We start from the raw sequence: 22864 nt of genomic DNA, 5'->3' as shown, positions 1-22864 counted from the left end.
TTTGGGTAAGAAGCAAACACCATGCACTGATACAACAAAATTAGCTCTGTTTGTTTTGGCCAGGGGGATTTGCTTGCTTAGATCACATTGCAAGAGTCAGAACTGCTCCGACTCTGAAGCTGAGTGTGAGGGCCTGACTCTGTCCTCACATATATGATGTGACCTGGAATAACTGCCCTTAGTTATAAATCTCACATGCAACAAATCAGAACTAGAAGCAAATTGTACAACACACTGTATGCTTTGTATAATAGAGGAATGATTAAAAATCAGCTGCAAAGCAGAGTCCAGTTTATTTGACCTCATCTCCATGCTAGGCTGTAAAATACGCGGTCTGGAAAGCCTGGAAAGCAAGTGTCCTGCATACTTTTCATTTCACTCACAGGGCTGATTCATGCCAGTAAATGCTGAAACCCCACCTCATAATTGGGAGAAGTAATTTCCATTCCATGAGTTTTGCTTGAAGCTAATGTATGCTATTACAAAACACCTAAAGTAAAACTTTAACCATTTCTCTTAGCCCAGCTGTGAAGTTCAAACTGCTTTTTAAAGTTGTCATGCTCTGACCTGCACATATGCACATGTTAAATACAAATAAATCAATATGGCAAGCTTATTCTTGTTTCAATTTGCTTTTTGTTTTTAAAATTAGCATACTCTTGCTTTGCCTATCAGATATACGCGTGTGATGGTATCTCACATATTAAAGTTTTGCATTTGTCTCTTTGTAGTTCATTTGCTATTTTATAAATCCAAAGTCCTTGAGGGAGTGTTGGAAAGTCCCATAATTTTCCTTAGTGTTCCATTTTACCTTTTTATCTGTGATGTAGCTAGCATATGTGAAAAAGAAATGCAGATAGCCAGATGGCTCCCCAGTGCCCATACATACAAAAGCTCTGACAAACACAAGTGACTTTAACTAATGCTGATGTTGATTCATACTTGAGCTTATTCTTATTGCTGTCTTTTTTCTAATCCTATATTATTAGGAGCATATGTGATGTTACCTAGAAAATTATTATTAACAATTTTAAGGAAAAATGTAGACTTTTTTTTTTAATTAAAGCAAAAATATTTGGGGAGGAGAGAATCATCTTAATTCCTGGTTGGTATTTCATGGTAACATTCTTCTTTTTCTTTGACTGGTATCGCCACCCATTTCACATGTCCCCCAAATCTCCTAAAAGAGAAGTTATTTTGTATTTGCTTTGTGGTTTTCTGTGCATTTTTCTCTGAATCACTCCACATAGATCACAGCAAGAGGGAGAACACTGAATTAGCTGATTCACTTCTGTTGCTTGGTGTGGGATCTCTAATTGCACTTAGTTGAGGGGATTTTCCAATGCAGACAAGTGACTTTTCTTTTTGCCAGGGCACTGCTGTCAGACCGAGGCATTTGAACAGCACCACATTTCAGGGATGAGCAGCATCATGTTCGCAGCCATGCCGCCTGCCCGTGGAGAGAATAAGCTAATTAATGGCTTAGTTTAACCGCTCTCTAGGACAGCAAATGTTCACACATTTCTGAGTAGTTTATTTGTGTTAAGGAGGAGAACTGGAAGAGCATCAACTTTTTTAAGGATTCATGATCTGGAGAGCTCAGTTCATCTGAAGACATCAGTCAATTAATCCTCAAGACATGATCTGAAGTGGGCAAGATTTTAAAAATTCTGGGTTTGTTTCTTTTCTGGAATCAGCTGCAAATCTGGCTTTCCATTTCAGAGGAAGGAGCATCCCATACTTCTGTGTTCTCTGTGATAATAAGCACCACATAATATTGCATTTTCTTGCTTGAGTAAAGCACTAACTTTACTAGGCTGGTACTGAAATCTGGGGTGAATCAGGACATAAAGATATCCACTTGTGTAGACAAAATTTGTTTAGTCAGGGTGCTGCATTCAGATGCTCTGTGGCTATAATGCATCAGTATTATTGACTGCTTTGGTTAGTATGGCCAGAGTGTGTTAATAGTTGGAAACAAAACTGTAACTCAAGCTTGTGCTCTGATTCATTGTGGGTACTTGTTTACTTGTTAACATATTTCTGGCTGTCAGAGATGGCTCAAGTGTATCACAAGATGTGCTCCCTTGAAGTAATGCTGTGACATTGCCCTGCACTGCCTTGGCTGGATCAGAGACCATCTCTCTCTGCGAAGGTGGAAATCTTGATTCAGAAGTAGTTTGCATCCAGGAGGTCAGAGCAGCACATAATATGCTTGAAAGACAACTTTGGAAAACCTAACCCAGAACCCAAAAAGAGTTGTTCGGAAAATCCTTGTGGCTTTAATGGAGCTGCGCTGCAGTTCACATTTTCAAGACATCTTGGGTAAAGTTTTCAATGCTGTCCCACTGCCATGAGAGCACAAAGTCTCCTACAGTCTCCTACATCGCAAAAAAGCTTCTGAAAGCTGGGGTAAAACTTCTGGAGCAACTCTGAAAACGAACTTTAAATCTAAGCACTGCTCGAATTCTCCTCTCTTACTCTTCTTTGCTCATTTTCTTTCCAAGTTTTAAATCGATTAAATAATTCTTGTTGGGGGAGGGCGAGAAGATCCCTTCCGAGGGGTCTGGCTGCCACCCGACTCCCCGCTTCCCACAGCCCAGCCTCATTCCCTCTTCACAGTGACACCTACCGGCATTCCTGGTCGCTCCCTGCAACCCTCCCAGCCCGGGGCCGCTCTGCCCCTGCCCCGCTCTGCCCCTGCCCCGCTCTGCCCCTGCCCCGCAGCCTCTCCCAGCGCTGCCCGGCGGCCCCGACCCGGAGTCCGCTCCTGCCGCCCGGGCTTTGCTGCCGTCGGGGCGCGCTGGGAGCCCCGGCACGACCTATCCGGCGGGGCACAAACTTTCCCGGCGAGTTTCCCTGCCCTCTCCAGCGCACAGGGCGCGGATGGGGCCGGAGGCTGCTCCCGCTGAGCCCTCGGCGGGCTGCGCCCCTACACAGCCCCGACTGCCCCGTGCCCCCGCCGCCCTGCGCGCTGCCAGCGGCGCTGCCGCGGGCGGACGGGCCGGGCCGGGCGGCAGCCGCCGGCGCGCAGGGCGGGGTGTGGCCTCGCCATTATTTATGAGCTCCAGCCCCTATTTGCTCAGCTAATGATGCACCGGCGGCCGCCGAGCCTCGCCTCGCTAGAGCGGCGGCGGGCAGGGCAGGGCAGCGCCTGTAACTGGAAACCAGCGCCGGCTCCGTCACCGCGCGGCAGCTCCATTCACTCCTAAGGTGCGTAATTGCGGGCAGGGGAGAAGCGCGCCCGGTGCCTTAGGAGTCCAGCTGCCAGGATTACTGTACGGAGGAGACGGGAGTACCCCTGCAGCCGCCGCGAAGACAGACTTTTCTTTTTATCCTTTTTTTTTTTTCTTTTTTTTTTTTTTATTTATTTTTCCCTCCACAATGAGCCAGGTTTGGAATTAAAATGTTCTGGTAGCGGGAGTGGAGTCTATAAACTGATAGAAACCAGATAGAAATCGGTATTATTGGTGCCTCTAATAGCCGGGTAAGCATAACTTAAAGTTCTCTTTCTTTGCTGTAATAAGATGTGAAATGTCTCTGAGGATTGATTTTTCCTGCTGCTCACAGATAGTTAAAGCAATGTTTTCCAGATTGGCATAGTCTGTGTTTGGCAGGGATTTTTTTTTCTCCTTTATTTCTTTTCTTTCCTCTGCTGAATGATTTCTCTTACAGGATTTAGGGTAGGACCCAGCCTGTGGCACATGACACCTGCACAGCACTTCATAGCAAGGCGATACTGTACTTTCCAAAAGCAATACACATGGTGCAAGCGACCTCCGTGGCAGGGAAACTTCACCACTTCACTTTAGTAGCGGTTTGTCTGTTTGTTTACAGTTGGAATAGGGTGTAAGAGCAGAAATGTAATTAGACACTGCTTTTTGCCTGTCCTGTAAGATTCTTTAAAAGTACTTTCAAGGTTTTAGGTCTGTGAGTTGTCAGCAGAGATCATGTGCACGGGACATGCTGAATATAGCATCATGACTTACTGAGATAAATTCAGAACTGGGATATAAGCCCAAAGCAAGAGTCAAACTTGCAATTCAGTTACCAGCTCTGTAAATCTCTGAAATTAAACCTATTTCCATTAGGTAACTCACATGTCAGGCACCCTGAGGTGCCTTTTTGGCACTATATGCATATATTATTTATGTGTCTAACAGCTGGGTAGGAACCATGCTGCTCAGCATTTGAATCGTATATGTGCCTGTCACTTCTGTGTTAACGGTGAAGATCTGCAATTTGAGCAATGAAATGTAGCAATGTTTCACTCCTGTAACTGATTGCACTGGAATTGGCAGGAGGCACGAGAGTGGGAGGGAAGGAGTGCTGAAAGGGGTTTCTTTCTATTATTATTTCCTACAATATTATTTAAAGGAAGGGGAAATCTGCACACTTGTTCCTCTTTGACTTTTTATCTTTATTGCAAAGAAAGCATAGCGCTACTACTGTAAAATACTAATCCCATTGCATCTGTTAAATCATATGTTCTGTATGATTGGCTATTTGTTTTGGCCTGACAAAGAAATTTTATCAGGATTTAATGCCACTTCTCTCTTAAAAGAGGGGTAAGTAAAAGGATATCCCATGGGCTAGTCACAAGGTTTTAAATTTAAAGCCCACAAAGCAGCGTTAGTACTAGAGTTCGTGCAGCCTGTTTAAAAATTATTCTTGGCAAAAACTCTGCAACTATCGTTTTATTAGTTAACAGACCTTTAGAGATAATTTGGAACTGGGCCAGAATGGATATATTTCTCCTACAGACCCAATCTGTAGCTGGCAAATTTATGACACGGGTGTTTTTGTCAATTAGCAGAGTTGTAGAATTACTTGATCTCTGTGCATTTCTCGGTATTCCAGAGCAAATCATGAAGGGGAGTCTAGAGTGTGGGCTGCAGAGCTCTGCGGTCACTTGCATGCTCTCCATCCCACCCACAACTTTATATGAAGTCCTCATGCAGAGAGAAGCCTTTCAAAGTGATTTACAGTGAGTGGATCAGGAATGACAGAGGTAGTAATGAGATACGGGGCTTTTACCGCTAAGTCAGTGGTGTGGATCTGACCCAAACCAGTGGTGACCTAAAGTCATCCCTGCCTGACAGCTCATTCCTGCCGTGTCGTGGTGCTTACAGCCGGTTCTTTAAGGACAGGTGTGAACCTCAGAGGGGCCGAATGAACAGGCATGTAGAAATACTGACTTCCACTGGAGGGACTGTAGTGCTGGAGCAGAGCTGAGGTAAAATGCAAGATGATTGTACAGACAACAAATCTCTTAATGAAATAAATGTATAGCTTTTAGTGCTGTCTTCTAGCTGTGGGGGTTGTCTCTTTCAAAGTGCTTCCAGTTGCCATAGAATCAAATATATCACCTGATTGATGAACTAGTAAGTGGTGTCTAGTAGAAGGGCTGTTTACACCAAAAAGACAAAATATATATATATATATATATATATACATATACATATAAGCAGCAAAGTAGAATGGGCCTAAAATGAGGATGTTTTTTATTCTCACCTTTGGAGCTGAGCTGACAAAGTTGTTAGGATAGGTGAAATGAAATTCGCACTTCACAATTTTTGGAGAGATGCAGTTTAGGAGCAGATATGATATAGATATGTAATATTCAGCTTCTGATGTCTGCTGGGTTTTATGGATCTGGTCCAAAGTCCATTAGAATTGTTAGGAAAGTGCCATGACTCCAGTGAGCTCAAGTCCTTCTTGAGCTAAGAAAAGATGCAGAGTTTTGGACCATTTTCTGATTCTCTGAGAAGTTCAGGCTTCTCAGCAGCTAAACCCCATAAAATGAATGTAGAATCAGCAGATGTGCAGGAGGGGTAGCAGAAGTATCAAGTGTAACGCACTGTCCAACTCTGGGATTCTTAGTGCTCTGTAGAAGTCTGAGAGCAGGTAAGTATCCCGAAACGAACTAGCCCAAAAAGCAAATGTTGACTAACAGTTTCAAGCATGTTGAAATACTTTTGGTTTCAATGTTTTGAAAGTCATGATGAACATAGTCAGGACTTCTTAAAAGAAGAACTAAAGGCTATTAGAGAGCTCAGCTTACTAAAAACTTAAAGTTCATTTCCAGGAACCTTTGATTTCAAATGTTAAAAGAAAACAACCAAACAACCAATTTCCCAAACCTCCCCCTCTGAACATGAGGGAGACATGTCTAAAAATATCAGCCAGCTTTTTGTTCATGAAACTTTATCTGCTGTCCTTGCTTTGCTCTGCCTTGACATTTAGTATAATTATATTTCCAGCAGGTGGAATTGTCCTCATTTTAAATAAACTGAATCTGATGATGTAGTCTACCCTAACCAAAACTTGGGCTCTGTTGGTTCTTATGAACAGGCAGAGAGCTCCTTTTGTGCCAGCATAGAAGACTGCTGAAGAAAACCATTTTCAGACATACAGGGAAAACAGAAGTGCTGTACCTCCTTCACATCAGTTTTTATGGCTTCAACTGGAAGAGCTTTCTAACACAGATCTTTCCATGCTGGTGTTTTTGCTCCACAAAATTGTATAAGAAGAGTAATGTAATATCTCTGTCTTTCAGGTTTTGTTTCTTGGATATTACGTTGCAAAACTGAAGAGATGGCCTTTCTTGCAGTGCACGTGTTGATTGGGATATTTATTTACTTTAGCAGTGTAAAAGGATCTTCCCAGCCTCAAGCAAGGGTGTTCCTAACATTCAATGGTAAGAAAGAAGATAAACATTCTTAAGCAAATGTTATGATTGAACATTTTCTTCTTCCCCTTAAGTTCAATAACTGAGTATAAACTGGCTTTTTGATCTGCGTCCACAATTATTATTTTGGTTTGTGTTGCTAACGTACCTGTCAGCCTAAATTTGATGTTTTTTACCTGAAGCTACCTATAGCTATACATGCTTAATTAATAAGACTTTCTCTTTGTTTTGACTTATTATGACTTACTAACAACCAAAGGTTCTATTTCTTATCCTTAATTTTGCTTGGGAAAGATGGTAGCATATGGCATGTAGTGGAAGCTAGGAATGATTTGAGTTCCTTTCATTCAGTGCCCAACTGAGACGCTTTATACTCTGAAAACGAGGCTGCCTCAAGGTTTACCAAAATAGTTAGCCAGGCACAGAGTCCTCTGAAAAAGCATCATTCCTTGTGCACTTTGTACAGTGTGTAGGATGTATGTAGCATGTAGCAATCACTGATGCCTGCATATTGTAAACAAGCAATCAAAATTACTATTTTCAAGAGAAAGTTGCTTTTACTTCTGAAGTTCTTAGCAGTACCTTATTGCTACAATTACCCCAGTATTACTTTTAATAGTAATTTATTCTTCTAGTGTTAATCCCTGTCTTAAATGCTGATTTTAGCCACCACTTCAGAATGTGTGTGTTCACCTTACAGCGTCTGTTAAATTTGAGCTGAAATTTTCTGTCAGTAACTATAGGGGTGTTGACTTTCTTGAGCATTCTGCCTTTTTGGTGATTATCTTTGAGCTATGAATGCTTGCTACTCCCTGCACCTGATGCTGTCTGCAATAGGATGACTTGTGTTGTTCATTAGTGTTGGGATGCCCTGCAACTGCCATGGGAATATTCTGTGTGCTCTGAACAGTCTTTAAGAATCACTTTAAAAATAATCATGACTAGTAAGTATTTCAGACTGCTACTTGACACAGCGATCATGACTATGTAATCATGAGACTGAGAGACACCCAGAAGGAGACCTGCCAAGTTAGACCTTCCACAAATACCACCCAGAGACTGATCAATACAAGGTGGTGTATAGAGTATAGGGCCCTAAACTGATGAGTGCAATACTTACTAGGTGTAAAATGGCATAGTTATAGTAAAAGCAATAGTAGGAATTGATTCCAAGAGGGAACTGCCAAGTGAAGAAGTAGAGGTGTGAATTTCTTTTCCTTGCTTAGATAGTGTGGGCAATAACTGTTCTGGACAACTCAGCACAGAAGCAGGTATGGCTGTGGTTGTGTGTGGCACTGCAGGTTTGCCACAGTTATGCAGAACAGGCTGATTTGGATTTCCACATCATCTGCTTAATGCCTTTAAAAGTAATGTAGGCTTCCCCTGATCTCTGGTATGACCATGAAGTAGGAAGTGTTCAAGTTTTGTGTTATTCAGCCTTGTGAATGGGAAAGAATCGTGATGAGGGGCAAATGGTTTTAACATGGACTCGAGATTTGTTTTTCATCACAGGTATCCTGCGAGTCTGAAACACTGAAGCACCCATAGAGCAAAAGACCCCAAATGTAGGGATTTAAAAAAAATACTGAATGAAAATCTTAATTCCTCTGTTCCTCTCTGGAAGCAGGTTCTCCCTCCTTCCTTTAAAAGGTGCTATGACAGCTTTATGTTGCAGTGACCCCTTGATCTGGTGAGCTTTTGGGCCCCAAGAGCCCTGCCACTCTGTGCTGGCCCTGGGGATGCAGCCTCACCTCACTGGTTCCTGCTGTAACCCTGCTTGGCTGCCTTGGTTAGACCTGTTTCTGAAATATCATGTACAGTAGTTGACTGTCCTGTGTCCTTTCCTTGATTTTAAAGTGATGCTTTGCATGAGTGAAAATGACTCTCTAGCCTTGGTGAAAGTTAAGGTAAAGTGTCACCAGAGCCTTGCAATACTATCTGATTATCTCAAAACTGGTATTTTACATTCCCTGATACTTAACAGTCAACTTTTAAAAAAAAAAAAACACAATCAAACCTTAACAAACCAAACCAACCAACCAAACAACAAAGAAACCCCAACAAACAAAACATTTTGAAGTCTAAAATTTTTAATGGGTCTTTTGAAGTCATAAAAGGAATTAATTATGTCCTTTATAATATGAGAACTATGTCTGAAATAAAAATTTTTTGTATAATATGTCAACAGTAGTTTTATTTTTAAACTTGATTTCCAGATGGTAAGAAACAGCTTTCGTTATGTCAGAAGAGTTTGCAGGTTGTTTTGTATAACAAGGTAATGGCCCCACCTGTAATATGAACTTATGTTCTATAAATCTGTTCATTTACATGAATACTGGTAAAAGAGAAAAAGGTGAAACTTTGTGTTAATCTCTAGCAAAGTGTGATAACACACTTTCTTCATAAGCTGCTTCATAGCTTATTGTTTTTAAATTGTGTAGGAATATCAAGTTATTGGCCGTCTCCTTGCCCTGAGAAACTGTCAGTTTTTATGGAGAATTGTCACTCTTTTAAAGTGCATCATTTGAAAATAAAACTATAATTAGGTCTCCTTATGTTTTAAATGACATTAGACAATAAAGACAAGTCATTCAAGCTTAGGATATTTACATGATATATTTCAAGTTCTGAATTGGATTTGGCTTGGTGTCTACAATTACATTACATAAGTTTTGGGGGTAGAATGCATAGAGGAGGAGAAAATGAGTGATGCTTTTCAAAGCTAACCTGCTCCTTCAGGATCAAGTCAATTGAGCTTATTCACACTGCAGCATTTCTCATGGGAAAATCCAGCAAGTATCTTGACCTATTCTGTTTTTCATCAGGAAAGATAAAAATGCGAATCATTTGAATCATGGGCTGCTTTTCTCTTTGCCATCGACTTCATTAAGAATCAAATGTAATTAAAAAGTACGCCTGGGTAATACCTCAAGAGCCTGATAATGGGGATTTTGCAATTAACTTCAATGGATGAAGGACTGCAACCCTAACTTCTATTTTTGAAATCAAAAGCCTGGCCCCTTGTCTAATTAAAATGTAGTTCATGACTTAGCTGAGATTGTTAACTGTGCGTATGACGTGAGTGTGGAACTTACTGCTGTCTGCACCCTGAGTGCCTTGAAAATTGCAGCACTGTACAGAACCCTGAGGCCTGATTTCTATTGCTTTGCACCTTGTATAGCCATTTACTCAGCTGAAAGAAAAGGTCAGGCTGAAGCTGAACTGCTTGCCATGCACAGGTATACGTGGTTATAGACGGCACTGGGCCTGCAGAGAGTCAGGCAAAGGGACTCTCAGTTTGCCTGGAATAATTTGACGTGACCCAGTTGTCCTATTCAACGGTGATGGTTCAAACCATCAATATTTCTACAACATCTGCACTTGCAGAGCCACTGCAGTTGAAGAAGAAAGATGGCTCCAGCTTTTTCTGATTCTGAAATTGCAAAGGTGTGAAGCCTGTGGTGCGACAGCTGCAGCAGTGTTGGGGAATCATCTGCTGTGTTGCCGTGGAGGATGCAGGTGTGAGGGAACCTGGGATGGGGGAAGTAAAGGACTCAGCATGTCACCCTACACCATTGGTGTACTATTCTCCCTCCCCCCAGCTCTTCTGGCTCCTTGTCCTTGGAATAGATCTTTCTTAATCTGCTTAAATCACTGATCATAATTAAAGCACCATAGTTTGTTTTCTCTCCATAGCAAAAGACTTACCTTATCTGTTTATGAACTATCAAGTATGGTGCCTGCAGTTTCTCAAACTATGTGCATTCCTCTTTCTTACTGCATGTTCCCAAGCAGATAATTGGGAGCTGTATCGTTCAGTCTTTACAGGGGAAAAAGCTTTCTCAAATCAGCGGGAATATTATCAGAATCAGGAAGGAGTTATTAGACCCCAGGTTAGTGTCTGAATTTGTTTCATACCATCTCAAATTTATTTTTGGATTATTGCAACCCTAAAATGTCGGGCTGTACCATTTTAACATAAAATTCTGAATTAATGAAAGCAGACTTAGTACTTATTTTTTAAAATACACTCGAACAAACCTTCTTTGAGATTTAAATTTTTATGGTGATGCACAACCAAGTGATAATTTCACAATCTATTGGGAACATTTAATGCATTCCTACCTCAAATATCTGGTCTGACAGATATTTCCCATGCAGACTCTTCCATTGTCTCCAGTGAAAATTCCATATGAGAAGTGGATCAAGGCTAATTTGCAGACGGTTTTGTTCTTCTCTTTGTCATAAAATTACTAGAACACGTAAAGGACTTTTAAGAAAGTATCAGTCAGCTTCATTAATGACAATTAAAAAGCATAAAATGTCACCAGAGCAACAGCAGCACTTATTCAACTGTCAACATATTTTAAAAGATTTAATGCAACCCCTGTGGTTACCCTCAAGGAAAAATAAAGGAGCTGAGAACCATTTTCTTTGAGCTCTTGAGCAACAGCAGTACAACTTGTTTTTAAACAATCCCTCATTGTAATGTTAATGTTACCACAGTTAATAAAAAGTTCATTTATTATTTGGGGGACTTTGTGCTGATGACAGTCTAGTAGGCAAAGGTTTATGCTCAAATAGTTGATTGGATCTTTTTTGGTGTCCATAGAATGAAAACTGCTTGCAAAATGAAGTAGAAGCAAAGCAAAAAAAAATAGAGAAAGAAGAGATCCATGGTTTTATTTTTCTTTAAATGCAAAACTCATCTTGAATGTTCATACAGTTGCCTAATTTTCAGCAAGTTGGGTCATATTTTCTCAAATTTAACTGATTTATTGCTTTCACAGCTTCGTGGATTTAAATAATGCTAATTTATAAAGCATTGAACATCAACCATGTGTTAACACTTCCAATTTAATTGTCTCTCACTGGAGATCTAAAAACTTAATACTTTCAACTAAAAATAAAATTAGTTTTATCTTTAGTAGTGAAGATGGTATTTTTACACTTGGTCATAAAATCAGAGAATATTAAGGGGCTGCAATGGGCCTTAAAGGTCATATAGTTGCAATTCCTCAGCCTTGCCATGAGTGGGGAGATCTCCCACTAGACCAGGTTGCTCAGAGCCCCCATCCAACGTGACTTTGAACACTGACAGGGTTGGGGCATCCACAACCTCTGTGGGCAACCTGTTCCAGTGTCTCACCACCCTCACAGTAAACAATTTCTTCCTAATATCTAACATAAATTTCCTCTGTTTCAATGTGTATTGATTATTCCTTGTCCTCTCACTACAGTTCTTTCCAGCTTCTTTCCAGCTTCCCTGTAGGCCCCCTTCAGATACTGGGAGGTTGCTATGAGGTCTCCACACAACCTTCTCTTCTCCAGGCTGAACAGCCCCAAATTTCTCAGCCTGTCTTCATAAGGGAGGTGCTCCAGTCCTCTTTTCAGCTTTTTGATCCTCCTCTGGGCTTGTTCTAACAGTTCAATGTCCTTATGTTGGGGACACCAGAAATGTAGAGGCCCACACAGGGCCTCTAATTGCCGACTATGGTTGTTCCTAAAGACAAATGCCTAATTTACAAATTATAGTCTTTTACAAATTGTAGTATTTGGGGGCAATTTTAAACTTTTATCTTCTCTGTATATTTCTTTCATTGCTTTGTTGTTTATTATTCTTTTTTTTTCTCTGTTATTGAAATAAACAGAGGCTTAGTGCAATAAATCTTACTTCTACAGAAATTGAATTGCTTGAACAGGCTGTGAATTAAATGTAAAAACAAAGCAACATCAAAAAAATCAAGCATTTTAAAGGAAGCATTATGTAGAAATGTCAGTATTCTTTCTACAGTTCCATGAGTAGACATCCCACGTGCCAAATGACATTGAATCTACTTATTTTCACACTCTTGTTCAGTGGCAGTGTCACTGAGTTAGCTTCACTGTCATTATTGTTGACAGAAGTATACAGGAAAGGAGAATTTAATGTATTCTTTCTGTATTTAGTTAAATTGTGCCGTGCAATTTAACTTCAGTTATGAAAATGATCATGCAATAAAGCTGAAGTCACAGGGTCCAGTTCTGTGTTTGTTCTCCACAGTTAGTATAAGAGGTATCCTCATGGGAAAGCACAAATAAGTACATGTCTTCAAGGTAGTTATCAGGCAACAAATTTATGGGAAAACCCTAAAAATTTAATCCTTCTCTTGGATGAAGAACTCATCCAAGTTTGATAAAATTTGAGAATTGTTTGTTTCTTGCATGATGATAAGTAGATCTCCTATCTAACAGATGACTTACTTCTTTTAATCTCTTTTTGTTCCCCAACTCAGTCAATTTGTCCTGTATCTGAACCAGCTCATGGTTTGTTTGTTTGTTTGTTGTTTTTTATTTTGGTATGGAAAAATCAAACTTTATCTGAGAACATTTTGACAGATTCTACACATCTTAGCACTCTCTACTTCTCATAGAAGAAAGCAGCTTATCTTGGCCAGTTCCACTGCTCTGACATTACAAGCCTTCCCTGTGTTGCCTGTCCAAGGCAAGTGCTGAAGTCCCTACGTAGGCAGTTATATTGTCATTATTGTACAACACATCTTCTTTTTATGTTTAAAAAAACGTGATGAGAGGGAAATGGCACAGACATTTCTAATATCCCGTCTTTTTCAGGATTGTTCTGGTACCAGTAACAAGAGCTCCTCTGTGAGCCCTTTCCATACTGGATGAGCTCACAGTGCACTTTGATATGTGGTGCTGCACAAGCCTTTTTGTGTTATCAGATGTAATTAGTGACGTGACTCACAATAATTACTCATTTTATTGAAGTGCGTTGACTGAAATCCTGCCATGAATAAATACATAGACCAAGAACTTACCCTGTCATTTGAACTGACTGTTTCCTCAACATGTGTATTTTGTTCTTTTTGCTGCTGACTTTTCAGTGTTCTTAAGAACACTCCTTGTAAAAAGACTAGGCATTGTTTCTCAGGGAAGGGACTGTGCCTTAGGAATAGTTTACTGATTCACAGTGCACCTTCTCACTTGTCTTATTTTACGTCTAGATGGCAGGGGCTCAGCAGACAGCAGGTTAAAAGAAGGCTGTATGCTTTCCCCTGTTTATTTAATTAGAGAGTTGGGGTCTCAGGGATGCAAGTGAGTGCTGTATTACCTATGTGAATCAGGATGATGTTGAATGTCCTCTTTTACTGTGAAGTGTGCCAATTCTTGTTTGGGTAAGGTTAGTGGAGGTGTTGTTTCCTGTTCCTTTGTACAGCAGTATTTGGGATATTTGCAACAGCAAATCAGTTTTGCAGAAGTGGGTGCTACCAAGGCTCCTCGATTACCACAACTAATAGCCCAGATAATAGGTAGCTTTTTTTTTTTTTAGAAACACAGTACAAATAGTTTTAACTAATAATTTTAGAATGCTTATCTTACATTCCAAGACTGCATTTTGAAGATGTCCTGCTGCCATCTTATATCTTATCTACAAGAAACTGTAGTCCGCAGTATTTCATCATTATCAGGAAAAAGAGAAAAAAATTTCTGAAACTCTTCATCCAACCACCTCAATAGAAAACATCTCTGGAACAGCATTTCACTAGTACACAACTATAGGGAGTTCTATCAGGGAGTCTCAAGAAACACAAGGCTCTATTAGGAACTCTGTGTTGTTAGGGAGAGAAAGTGAATTTCAGATCTGGTGTATGAATGCCCGCAAATCACCATGAGCTTAGAGACTGGTCTGTGAGCACCTTTCAGGGCTGAGCTCTTAATTTTTAATTTGGCCACCATCTCCCAAGTGTTATATGACATTTTTAATGAGATTGATAATTCTGAGGAAGAAAGAATGGTTTAGATTTTTTTGTTCTTTTGGTGGGTGTTTTTTTAATTTTTATTTGGGGGCTGTAAGTAAACACTTCATATAAAATACACCCTCTTTTTATAAGAAGATTTTACTTGCAGTAAAAATTTCAAATGCAAATACGATTCTGTGAAATGCAACATTTAGTAAAATTCAAAAGTCTGGGAATGAATACCCAGACTTTCAAACAGTTCTGCTTAATTTTACTCATTGCTCTGGAAATAAATTATTGCCTCAACAAAATTATCTTCTAGAATATGGATGAGGAGACATTACAATCGGCTCGGACTGCCAAGTTGCTTAATGGAAAAAAATGTGTATTGGCAGTTACTTTTATTTAAAAAAAAAAACCAAAAAAAAAACCAAAAAAAAAACCAAAAAAAAAAAAAAAAAAACCAAAACTATCCCAAAAGTCAGCTGAACCCAAATTCTTTTAGTTACAGGCACTGCTTTCAGCCATTAAACAGGTCAGACTGGCATTCCAAAATTAAAGAAAAAAATTGTATTAGAATTACGTGGCGAATGTGTAATGGATTAAAATTCACTTTCAACTGTCTATCAACTCAACTATGGTCTCCTTTTAGAATTTCCTTTGCAATTTCACGGTTCCTCTATTGCTTTGAAACGCAACTGAAAAACACAGGGTCTAGTAAATCCTTCCCTGAGAGTAATAGGCTTTCTCAGTCACCTGTTCTCATGATCATTTGTTGTTTTTTCTTAGAATTTTTTTTCTCTTGCTTAATACCATTTCTCTTTACCATTCTTAATGAAAAATATGTTTACTTTTAAAAGCTGTTAGTTATGCAGAATAAATCAATTTATCTCAGCTAAGAATCAATTAAATTGGGAAAACATTTGTCTTCTTTTAACATCTTTGTAAATCAGGCTATATCTCTCAGTCTCCCAGCTTAAAGGAGCTGCAGAGTTAAATTTACAGGGAGGATAAGGGAAATATGCAAGGCAAGCGTCTGATAATTCATTTCAGTGGCTCGGAATGGCAAGGTGTGTTTTCTTTCCTTCTCGTGCATGCAAAGTTTTGAACAGCAGAAGGAGAAGATAAGCGTCATGTTATATATGGACACCACAATTGATATTGTAATAGGAAACAGGGAGGGAAAGATGGTAACAGTAGATGTATTTATAATGCTGCAATGATTTTTTTTAATGCAAAAAGGTGTGTGTATTCAAAACACTGTGTCAGAGGTACATCAGTATGTAAACCTGCATTTTCTGTTCGTTGATACTTAGCATTTTACTAGGTGTGAACCTAACACTGATAAAGAAACTCCTTGAAAACAGCTACTGATCCACTGAAAGTGGATTTTCCTTATCCTCTGAGATATCCACTGAGTCATAACCAGCCAGGGAACAAAACACTGTGTTTTCCTTGGGACCAACACTATCGCACACTTCTTTGGCCTTTCTGGTGCATTACAATGGCACAGGATACACATCGTAACACATCTAGTTTTTATAGTTCTTAGAAATTCCTCCTTGTCTGGAATAACCAGCCTGCATGCCTCTCATTGCAGTTCTCTGAGACAGTCTCTGTGTTAGTGTGTTGAGTGCTCTTACAAGGCACAATATCAAATTAGTACACAAAAGTGTGAGCACTTGCATTGTCAGAATAGCACTCTCTGTTTTTTTTAATATCAACCAATTAAGATGTTATTTTCAAGGAGAGGCTTGGCATTTTTTCAAAAATTTACTTCTTGAGGCCTGAAAAGGATTTAGTTGGCATGTAGAAATGATCCCAGGCTTAGACTTTTCGATGGCTTCAACGTGAACACAGCTGGAATTTTTTAAGCTGATTTGAGTAAAAACCCACTTCCTGCCACTGTTGAAAATAATGCACTATAATTTTATTGTGTTTTTTTTTCCTAAAGCAGACAAACCTACAGCAAAGACAAAAGAGTTTAAAGCCCACATGAGGTGTTTTATTGTGGTTCGCATTAGGGAATTAAAGCTGTGCATATATGCTTGTAAAGCTATTATCTCTGATTTAATAACTTATCATCTTTCTAGCTTTGGTAAGTCCCTTAAAAATGAGAAGGTTGTCAGCCATTCATTTCTCCAGTAGAAGCACTTTTTTGTTTATGGATACTTGGGAATCTAAGACTTTTTCAAATAAATTTTTCAAAAGTATAGTAGGAATAAAGAGTCATTTTCCGGTGGTTTTTATTTCACTGAATGTTCCTTCAACCTTCCTCTGTATTATTTCCTGATCTCAAGTAAACATGTTCCTAAGTTCACACCAACAGCTGAAAAAGTGTGTCCTTAAAAACTAAACTGCATAAAATTGCAAAAAAATAATTTGAAACTTTCAGATGTAGTCAGAAATATTACTGTCTGTGCTAGTAGTGCTCAGAAAGTGAAGCTAGGAGAAGACTTACAAACTTGGCCAGCATAGTTTGGCCCACCAGCCAGGTCTATCCAGCAAACCACAGACTTGTATCTGGTCCCGTTTTTTGCTTTGAGACATGGGAGAATCTGCTTGCACAGTATATGCTTCCTTAGCTGATGAATTCTTCCTCCCTAGCACCCAGAAGACAAGCAGTGTGGGTTCATGAAGCACTGGCATGGCATTTTCAGAAGAAAAAGAACATGAGTCTTTCTTTATTTTTGTGTATATTTGCCCCTGGATGGGTTAGAGCAGGCACTGGGGGAGAGAGGCGAGCACAGGAATTCAACATCTCCCCAGCATCTGGGAAGAACAGACCACCCTGATGCAGGGGCTCTGAAGAGGGTTTTGTAGAGGAAGGTTGTGCCAGCTGAATCAATACTGGGGCAGGTTTCTTACCTACTGTGGTAATTTAAATGTATGGGGGGGGGGGCAATCAAATAGAATTGTTAAAACAAACAAATAAACCAGCAAATCTTTCTGGAGTTGATTTTTTTTTTTTTTTTACAGATACAGGAATCTGCCTCAAATGATGACTTAATTTCCATTTGCTATTTAAAAAAAAAAAAAAATTCCACATTCTCAGGGTGCCATTGCCAAAGAAATTTCCTTCATAAAAACACTCCAGATACATGCAGCACTGCAGTACAGTGATGAAATCCCTCTCCATTACTATTAGTATTATATTTGTGCTTCAATTCAGTGCATTTTTATTGGTGTGGTTTTGGTATTAGTATTGGTACTCGGGGCAAGCATGGAATGCTGGTTATGAGGCAGCCTGTGCTGCTTCTTGTATCCTTAGTTCCTCTCTTATCTTGTCCTTAAAGAGGTGAAAGAATTCTGCCTGGTCTTGTCCAAGAGGCAAGCAGCTGAGTTTATTCTTTTCAGTCTGTGTGGTGACTGTGAAGGACCTTTGCTTTAAGGTTACTCTCTTTTACACAAGGGTACAATGGCATTGGAAGGGGTTTATTGCTTGCTTTTGGCTGTTGAAGGCATCCCTAGGCAGCTGGAAATCCCTTTCAGATTGGGTTGGATGTGAGAGAAAACATGTAACATCTAAGATCAACTAAACTTGAGATTGTAACATCAATAAACCACAGCACTCTGAATAAACAAGGTGGCCACTCAACTGTTTACTGTTCCTTTTGCTTATTTTTCCAGCCATGTGTCTGTGATAGCCCCAACCTGTTTACTGAGCAGTTTAAAATGACTTTTTTTCGAAATAGGTCTGACTTTTAGTTGATAGGTATAAGTTGTATGCGGAAATGTGTCAGAGAGAATTAGCAGCTTGTGGGACATTTTTTCTCTAAAAGGCTCTTTCAGGAAAGCAAGTGTTCATCAGTGGAGAGCGAGAGGGTGGCATAGGAGGCACCAAGAGGCAAAAGGGTCTTGTAGAGATTATTCACAGGCACAAGATATTGCACCCCAGCTCACGCAGTATGAGAATATTCAGCCTTAGTATCTGCTCCAGATGTAATCTCCAGTTCCTTTGAAGCTGATTTCAAATCTGATATCAGATCTTCTCATGTTGAAGAAAGTCCATATGTATTCTCTTTAGGGTCATTTAGGAGGCAAAATACTGCTTTCTTTATACAAGAATGGAGCATAGTTCTGGCCTACTGTGTCATTGATATGTTAAAATTTTCTGCAACTGTGCCAATTCATTTGTTTTGATTTGTGGAGATGAAAGATTCGGAAAAGAGATTGCTGTGACCAGTTTTGGACCCTGCCAGCATAACAGGTTCTGGCAAAATAGAGGAACCCCAGTGAAGGGCCACCAGGTGGTTATGGGTGTTGGAACACGTGGACAGCCGAGTTTCTTCTCATGGCTGTCTGATGGGGAGAGTCAGACTCTTCTTCTCAGCAGTGCACAGTGACATCTGTTTAGATGCTAGAACTTTTTTTATTTCTTCTTCTTTTTTTTTTTTTTTCTGTTGGTTGGTTGGTTGGTTGGTTTGGTTTGGTTTTTAATTATAAGCATAGTGAGACATTGGAACAGTTGTGTAAGGAGGCAGCAGACTCTCCACTGGTATATGAAACTCAGCTAAATGAGGTCCTGTGCTCACTTCAGTAGGTAGTTCTGTTTTGAGCGGGATTTTGGCTGACACAACCTTCAGATGTCATTTCCAACCTGCATGTTTTGTGGTTCTGTGATTTTATCAGTATCAGCAGGTGTGAGTCTTAAGGGGTTGGTAACTGTGTTGGCAGTGTTTTCAGCTTATCTATTAAAGCAGCTCTGAAGAAGAAAGTTAGCTTTTCTCAAAAAAGTCAGAAATCTGACCCAAATGACCTGGCAGCCTGTGTCCACAATGAAGGCTATAAACACTCAACATCAGGAATTTTTATTTAGATGCTTACTGCAAATTATTATGCCTGAAGTGTGAGTTTCCAAGATTGAAACCTTGCATGTTTTGTAAATTGTTTTCTTACAGTTTAATACAATAGATTTCCCTGGTGTGGAAGAGAAAGACATGAGTCTGTCTGTATTTGCACAGTAAAATATAACAATTCCTCTTCTAAAGAATGGCAGAAATCCTAGATATGCAGCATTAAATGAAATTATATGAAAGCAATGTCAGATGATTCTGCCTATGTTTTCCATACATAATCTCCTTTGTTCTCTTGTTTAAGAAAAAGAGATTGCCTTCTTGTTAAATCAGTACATGTTATGAGGGAGTGTGCATTATGTAACTAAATTTACAGGTGCGTAATTTATATGTTTAATTTTGAAATTCTACTGAACTCCTTTATTACCAGGTCAGAAGAAAGGTTAAATTATATAAGTAACATTGACCAAATTTCACAGTATGCATTTGGTCTCACAACAGATATTAGAACTTGTTCTGGTTCTGGTTTATTTTTGAAGTTTGTATCTGTACATATGTGTAATGTTACATAGAGCAGATAAAGCAGACTTCTACAGTACATTCTGTGTTTGGGGAGGTATATGTGTCTACTTCTGGGCAAGCTTTATGTTATCTGATGTATGACAGTTGTCTAGCAAAAAAATGTTTGCAAAAATAATACTAAAATGGAAAATCCAGAGTAAAAGATTCTAAATTACGTGGCCACATCCTGGTTTGAATGCATACATTTGTCCAAGATATTTAATTTTCTTTCCTTTCAGTAGCTGAGTTTGCACACTCAAGCTCTGCTCTTTAGTGATGTGTGTGCACACATACATATGCACAACCAGCATAGGAAAAATTAGTAATATGATGCATACTCTGAGTTTAACCTTTAGCTGTCATGTGATTTGTACGGAAATATTTTGAATATTTGAAAAATTCCTTGGGACTGTATTGATTGTTAGACTGTACAGACTTTTAGGGAAGGTTTGTTTAACCTCTCTACAAGGCTGTGATGGTCTCTGATTGGCATTATTCATCGGAGTCACTCAGTTTTTCCTGTCTTTGTAGTCACAGAATCATGTGGTTTGGAAGGGACCCCCAGCCAACACTATCAAAGTAGATCTGATTGTATCAGGTTGCCTGAATGTCCCACCCTTTAGTATCAGTGTTCCAGTAGCCTCCCAGCAGGTCATTTCATGCATAAGTAAGATGACTAATTCCCCATCCCTGGAAGTGTTCCAGGCCAAGCTAGATCAGGCTTTGAATAACCTGCTTTAGTGAAAGGTGTCTCTGCCTATGGGGAAATGAAACGAGATGAAGTTTAACATCCCTTACAACCCAAACCATTCTATGATTGATTCTAAAAGTTCCCCTTTTCATTCATTTCTTAAAACTGAACAGACCTTGTTCTCTCATTTCTACATGCGTGCCTTGTGGTCCAGAAACATTATTTGTTCCTTGGCTTATTTTTAATCTTCCATTCTAATGCTGAGCTGCTTGCTTCAGTAATTGCTCACCATCTCTTCACTCCTCTCCAAGTTCATCTCTGCATATAATAGGAATAGAGTCTGGCTCTATGTCTATTACAAGAGTTCGTCATTCAACCACTTTAAAACTGACTAAAATCAGAATCAGAACAATATATCTTTCTGTGTGTATACTCACTGACTATTAAGTTGGTTTAGTGTCCATTTGGGGAAGAAAAAGGAGATTTTTTTTGGCCCCAATGCAATTAGAGTCAAATATTGAGCTGGTTTGTTGTTTGTTTTTTTTTCCGGAGAATGTGAACAAATGTGATTTGAGTACCTACAGCAGTTGTTTAGTGTATTTTGAAGTTGGATTTCATGATATTATGAGGAACTCACCTGCAGCCATTTTTAGAGAAGTTTCTCTATAACTTTCTGAGGATGCCTTTTGATTCCTTCACATAACTCAGCTCCTATATGCAGTTTAAAAGAAAAAGCACGTTTACCAGTTCCCTATTAATTTACATTTTGGGCATTAATCCTTGTCATTGGGGCAATCCAAAGCATTGCATCATTTGGTAATACCAAAATAGGAGCAAAATCTTGTATATGAAGAATAAAATAGAATATATCTCAATTCACTCCTTTAGATTCTCTGCAGACAAATTCATTTCCATGTGGTAAAGGATAGATGGATTTTGTCTGTAATGGGATATTCATTTTCATTTGATCTGCCTTAATCCTGAAGATATGGGTTTAGATCCCAGAGCCATTGAAAATATTAGCTTGATGTTTCCGTCAAACTTGAAAAGCTCTGTGACTGAAGGCTCTCAGCAGCTGTTATCTGCTATAATAAATGCCAGTGATAAAAAAGACTAGACAAGCTGAGGATTTAAGAACAAATAAAAGTATTTTCTTAATTAAGTTAGGAAAAAAAAATCCTTTGCTGATTTCTTTATTGATAGAAAAAAGTACCAAGATTGTTCTTTTCCACAAATACTGCTTAGGATTTGGGGGTCACAGTTCATAGCAAAATACACCACCTCTGTTTGCCCAGCTGCCACACCTCCTATGCCTTCTCTCCTCTTGTATGTGAAGAGGCTGAATGCAAGGTAAAGGGAATAAGAGATTTAGTGCTGCTCTAATTGTAGATGATAATTAATGTAAATGATGTTAACAGGATTAAGACTTTTTGCTTCCATGTGCATATCCCACCTGAGAGGAATGGTGCCCTTGTATTTAAGCACAGGGAAGAGAGCATAGTCTTCCAATGTGGTTTTGGCTACGTAGTGACATGTAATGGTGATCCAGAATGCAGGAATAAGTCTTGCAAGTTTTATTTTGTTTTTTTCTTTTTTTTTCTTTTGGTTTTTTTTTTTGGTTTTTTTTTGGGGGGGGGTGTTTTTGGTTTTTTTGGGGGTTTTTTTGGTTTCGTTTGTTTGTTGGTTTGGTTTGGTTTTTTTTAAGCCAACTTTGCAACAACTGGAAACTGCTCCTCCAGCATAACCGAGCGTTCTAGATAGAATGGGCCCTCAAACAGAAGCAGGCCAAAATGTCAAAACCAAAGGAAACTCTTAAGGAGAAAAAGGATATGGGAGGGATGTTTATTTCAGCTTTCATTCCGAGTTCAATTTTATGGATGTTACACACAAATTAAAGTAAGATTGTGTTACAGAACTGTGTGTTACAAAACCTTATGGCACAAAATTTAAAGAAAAAAAAATCTGTATTCATGTCTGTGTCTCCATACACTTTGAACAGATGTATTTTAATTTCAAAATGGTCCACAGAGGTTTATGCCCAGCATATTGCTTATATAGCAGCAGTCTTTCTCTGTCTTACATGTTTCCATTTGGTTTTGGCAAAACATAAGGAAACAACAACTAAAAAGACATTCCATTTTGTGGGGACAAAAAACCCCTTCTGCAGTCCAATGATGTTACTGAACTTTGGATTATGATCATATTTTCCAATGGGTGCAGTATTTCAATTAGAAATCTACATTTAATCCCTCTCCACCCTAAAAGAGGGTGAGATGAACACAGTGATACATGGCAATGTTCAATGTTTTCTTTCACTGTAAGAGAGTATTCAACTTTCTAATGAAAGTTAGAATGAAAACAGAATAGATTAATATCAGCTTATATG

General features: G+C 39.2%; 1 protein-coding gene across 4 annotated transcripts in view; it reads left to right on the top strand.

Annotated features, from left to right (window-relative positions):
- Window positions 1–3080: 3080 nt before the first annotated feature.
- SEMA3C (semaphorin 3C) overlaps window positions 3081–22864 on the top strand; it is a 116723-nt gene continuing 96939 nt past the window's right edge. Inside the window, exons 1-3 of one of the 4 annotated variants that reach the window (XM_064656428.1) lie at window positions 3085–3213; window positions 3394–3487; window positions 6560–6700. In XM_064656428.1, the coding sequence (XP_064512498.1) occupies window positions 6598–6700 (103 nt within the window). In that variant the 5' untranslated portion in view covers window positions 3085–3213; window positions 3394–3487; window positions 6560–6597. Of the gene's footprint in view, window positions 3488–6559; window positions 6701–22864 lie in introns of those variants that run through there. The other 3 variants (XM_064656429.1, XM_064656427.1, XM_064656430.1) reach the window with 3 other exon arrangements.

This window comes from Pseudopipra pipra, chromosome 5 (assembly GCF_036250125.1).
Source record: "Pseudopipra pipra isolate bDixPip1 chromosome 5, bDixPip1.hap1, whole genome shotgun sequence".
Classification (NCBI taxonomy): domain Eukaryota; kingdom Metazoa; phylum Chordata; class Aves; order Passeriformes; family Pipridae; genus Pseudopipra; species Pseudopipra pipra.
This window is presented reverse-complemented; position numbering and strand designations above follow the sequence as displayed.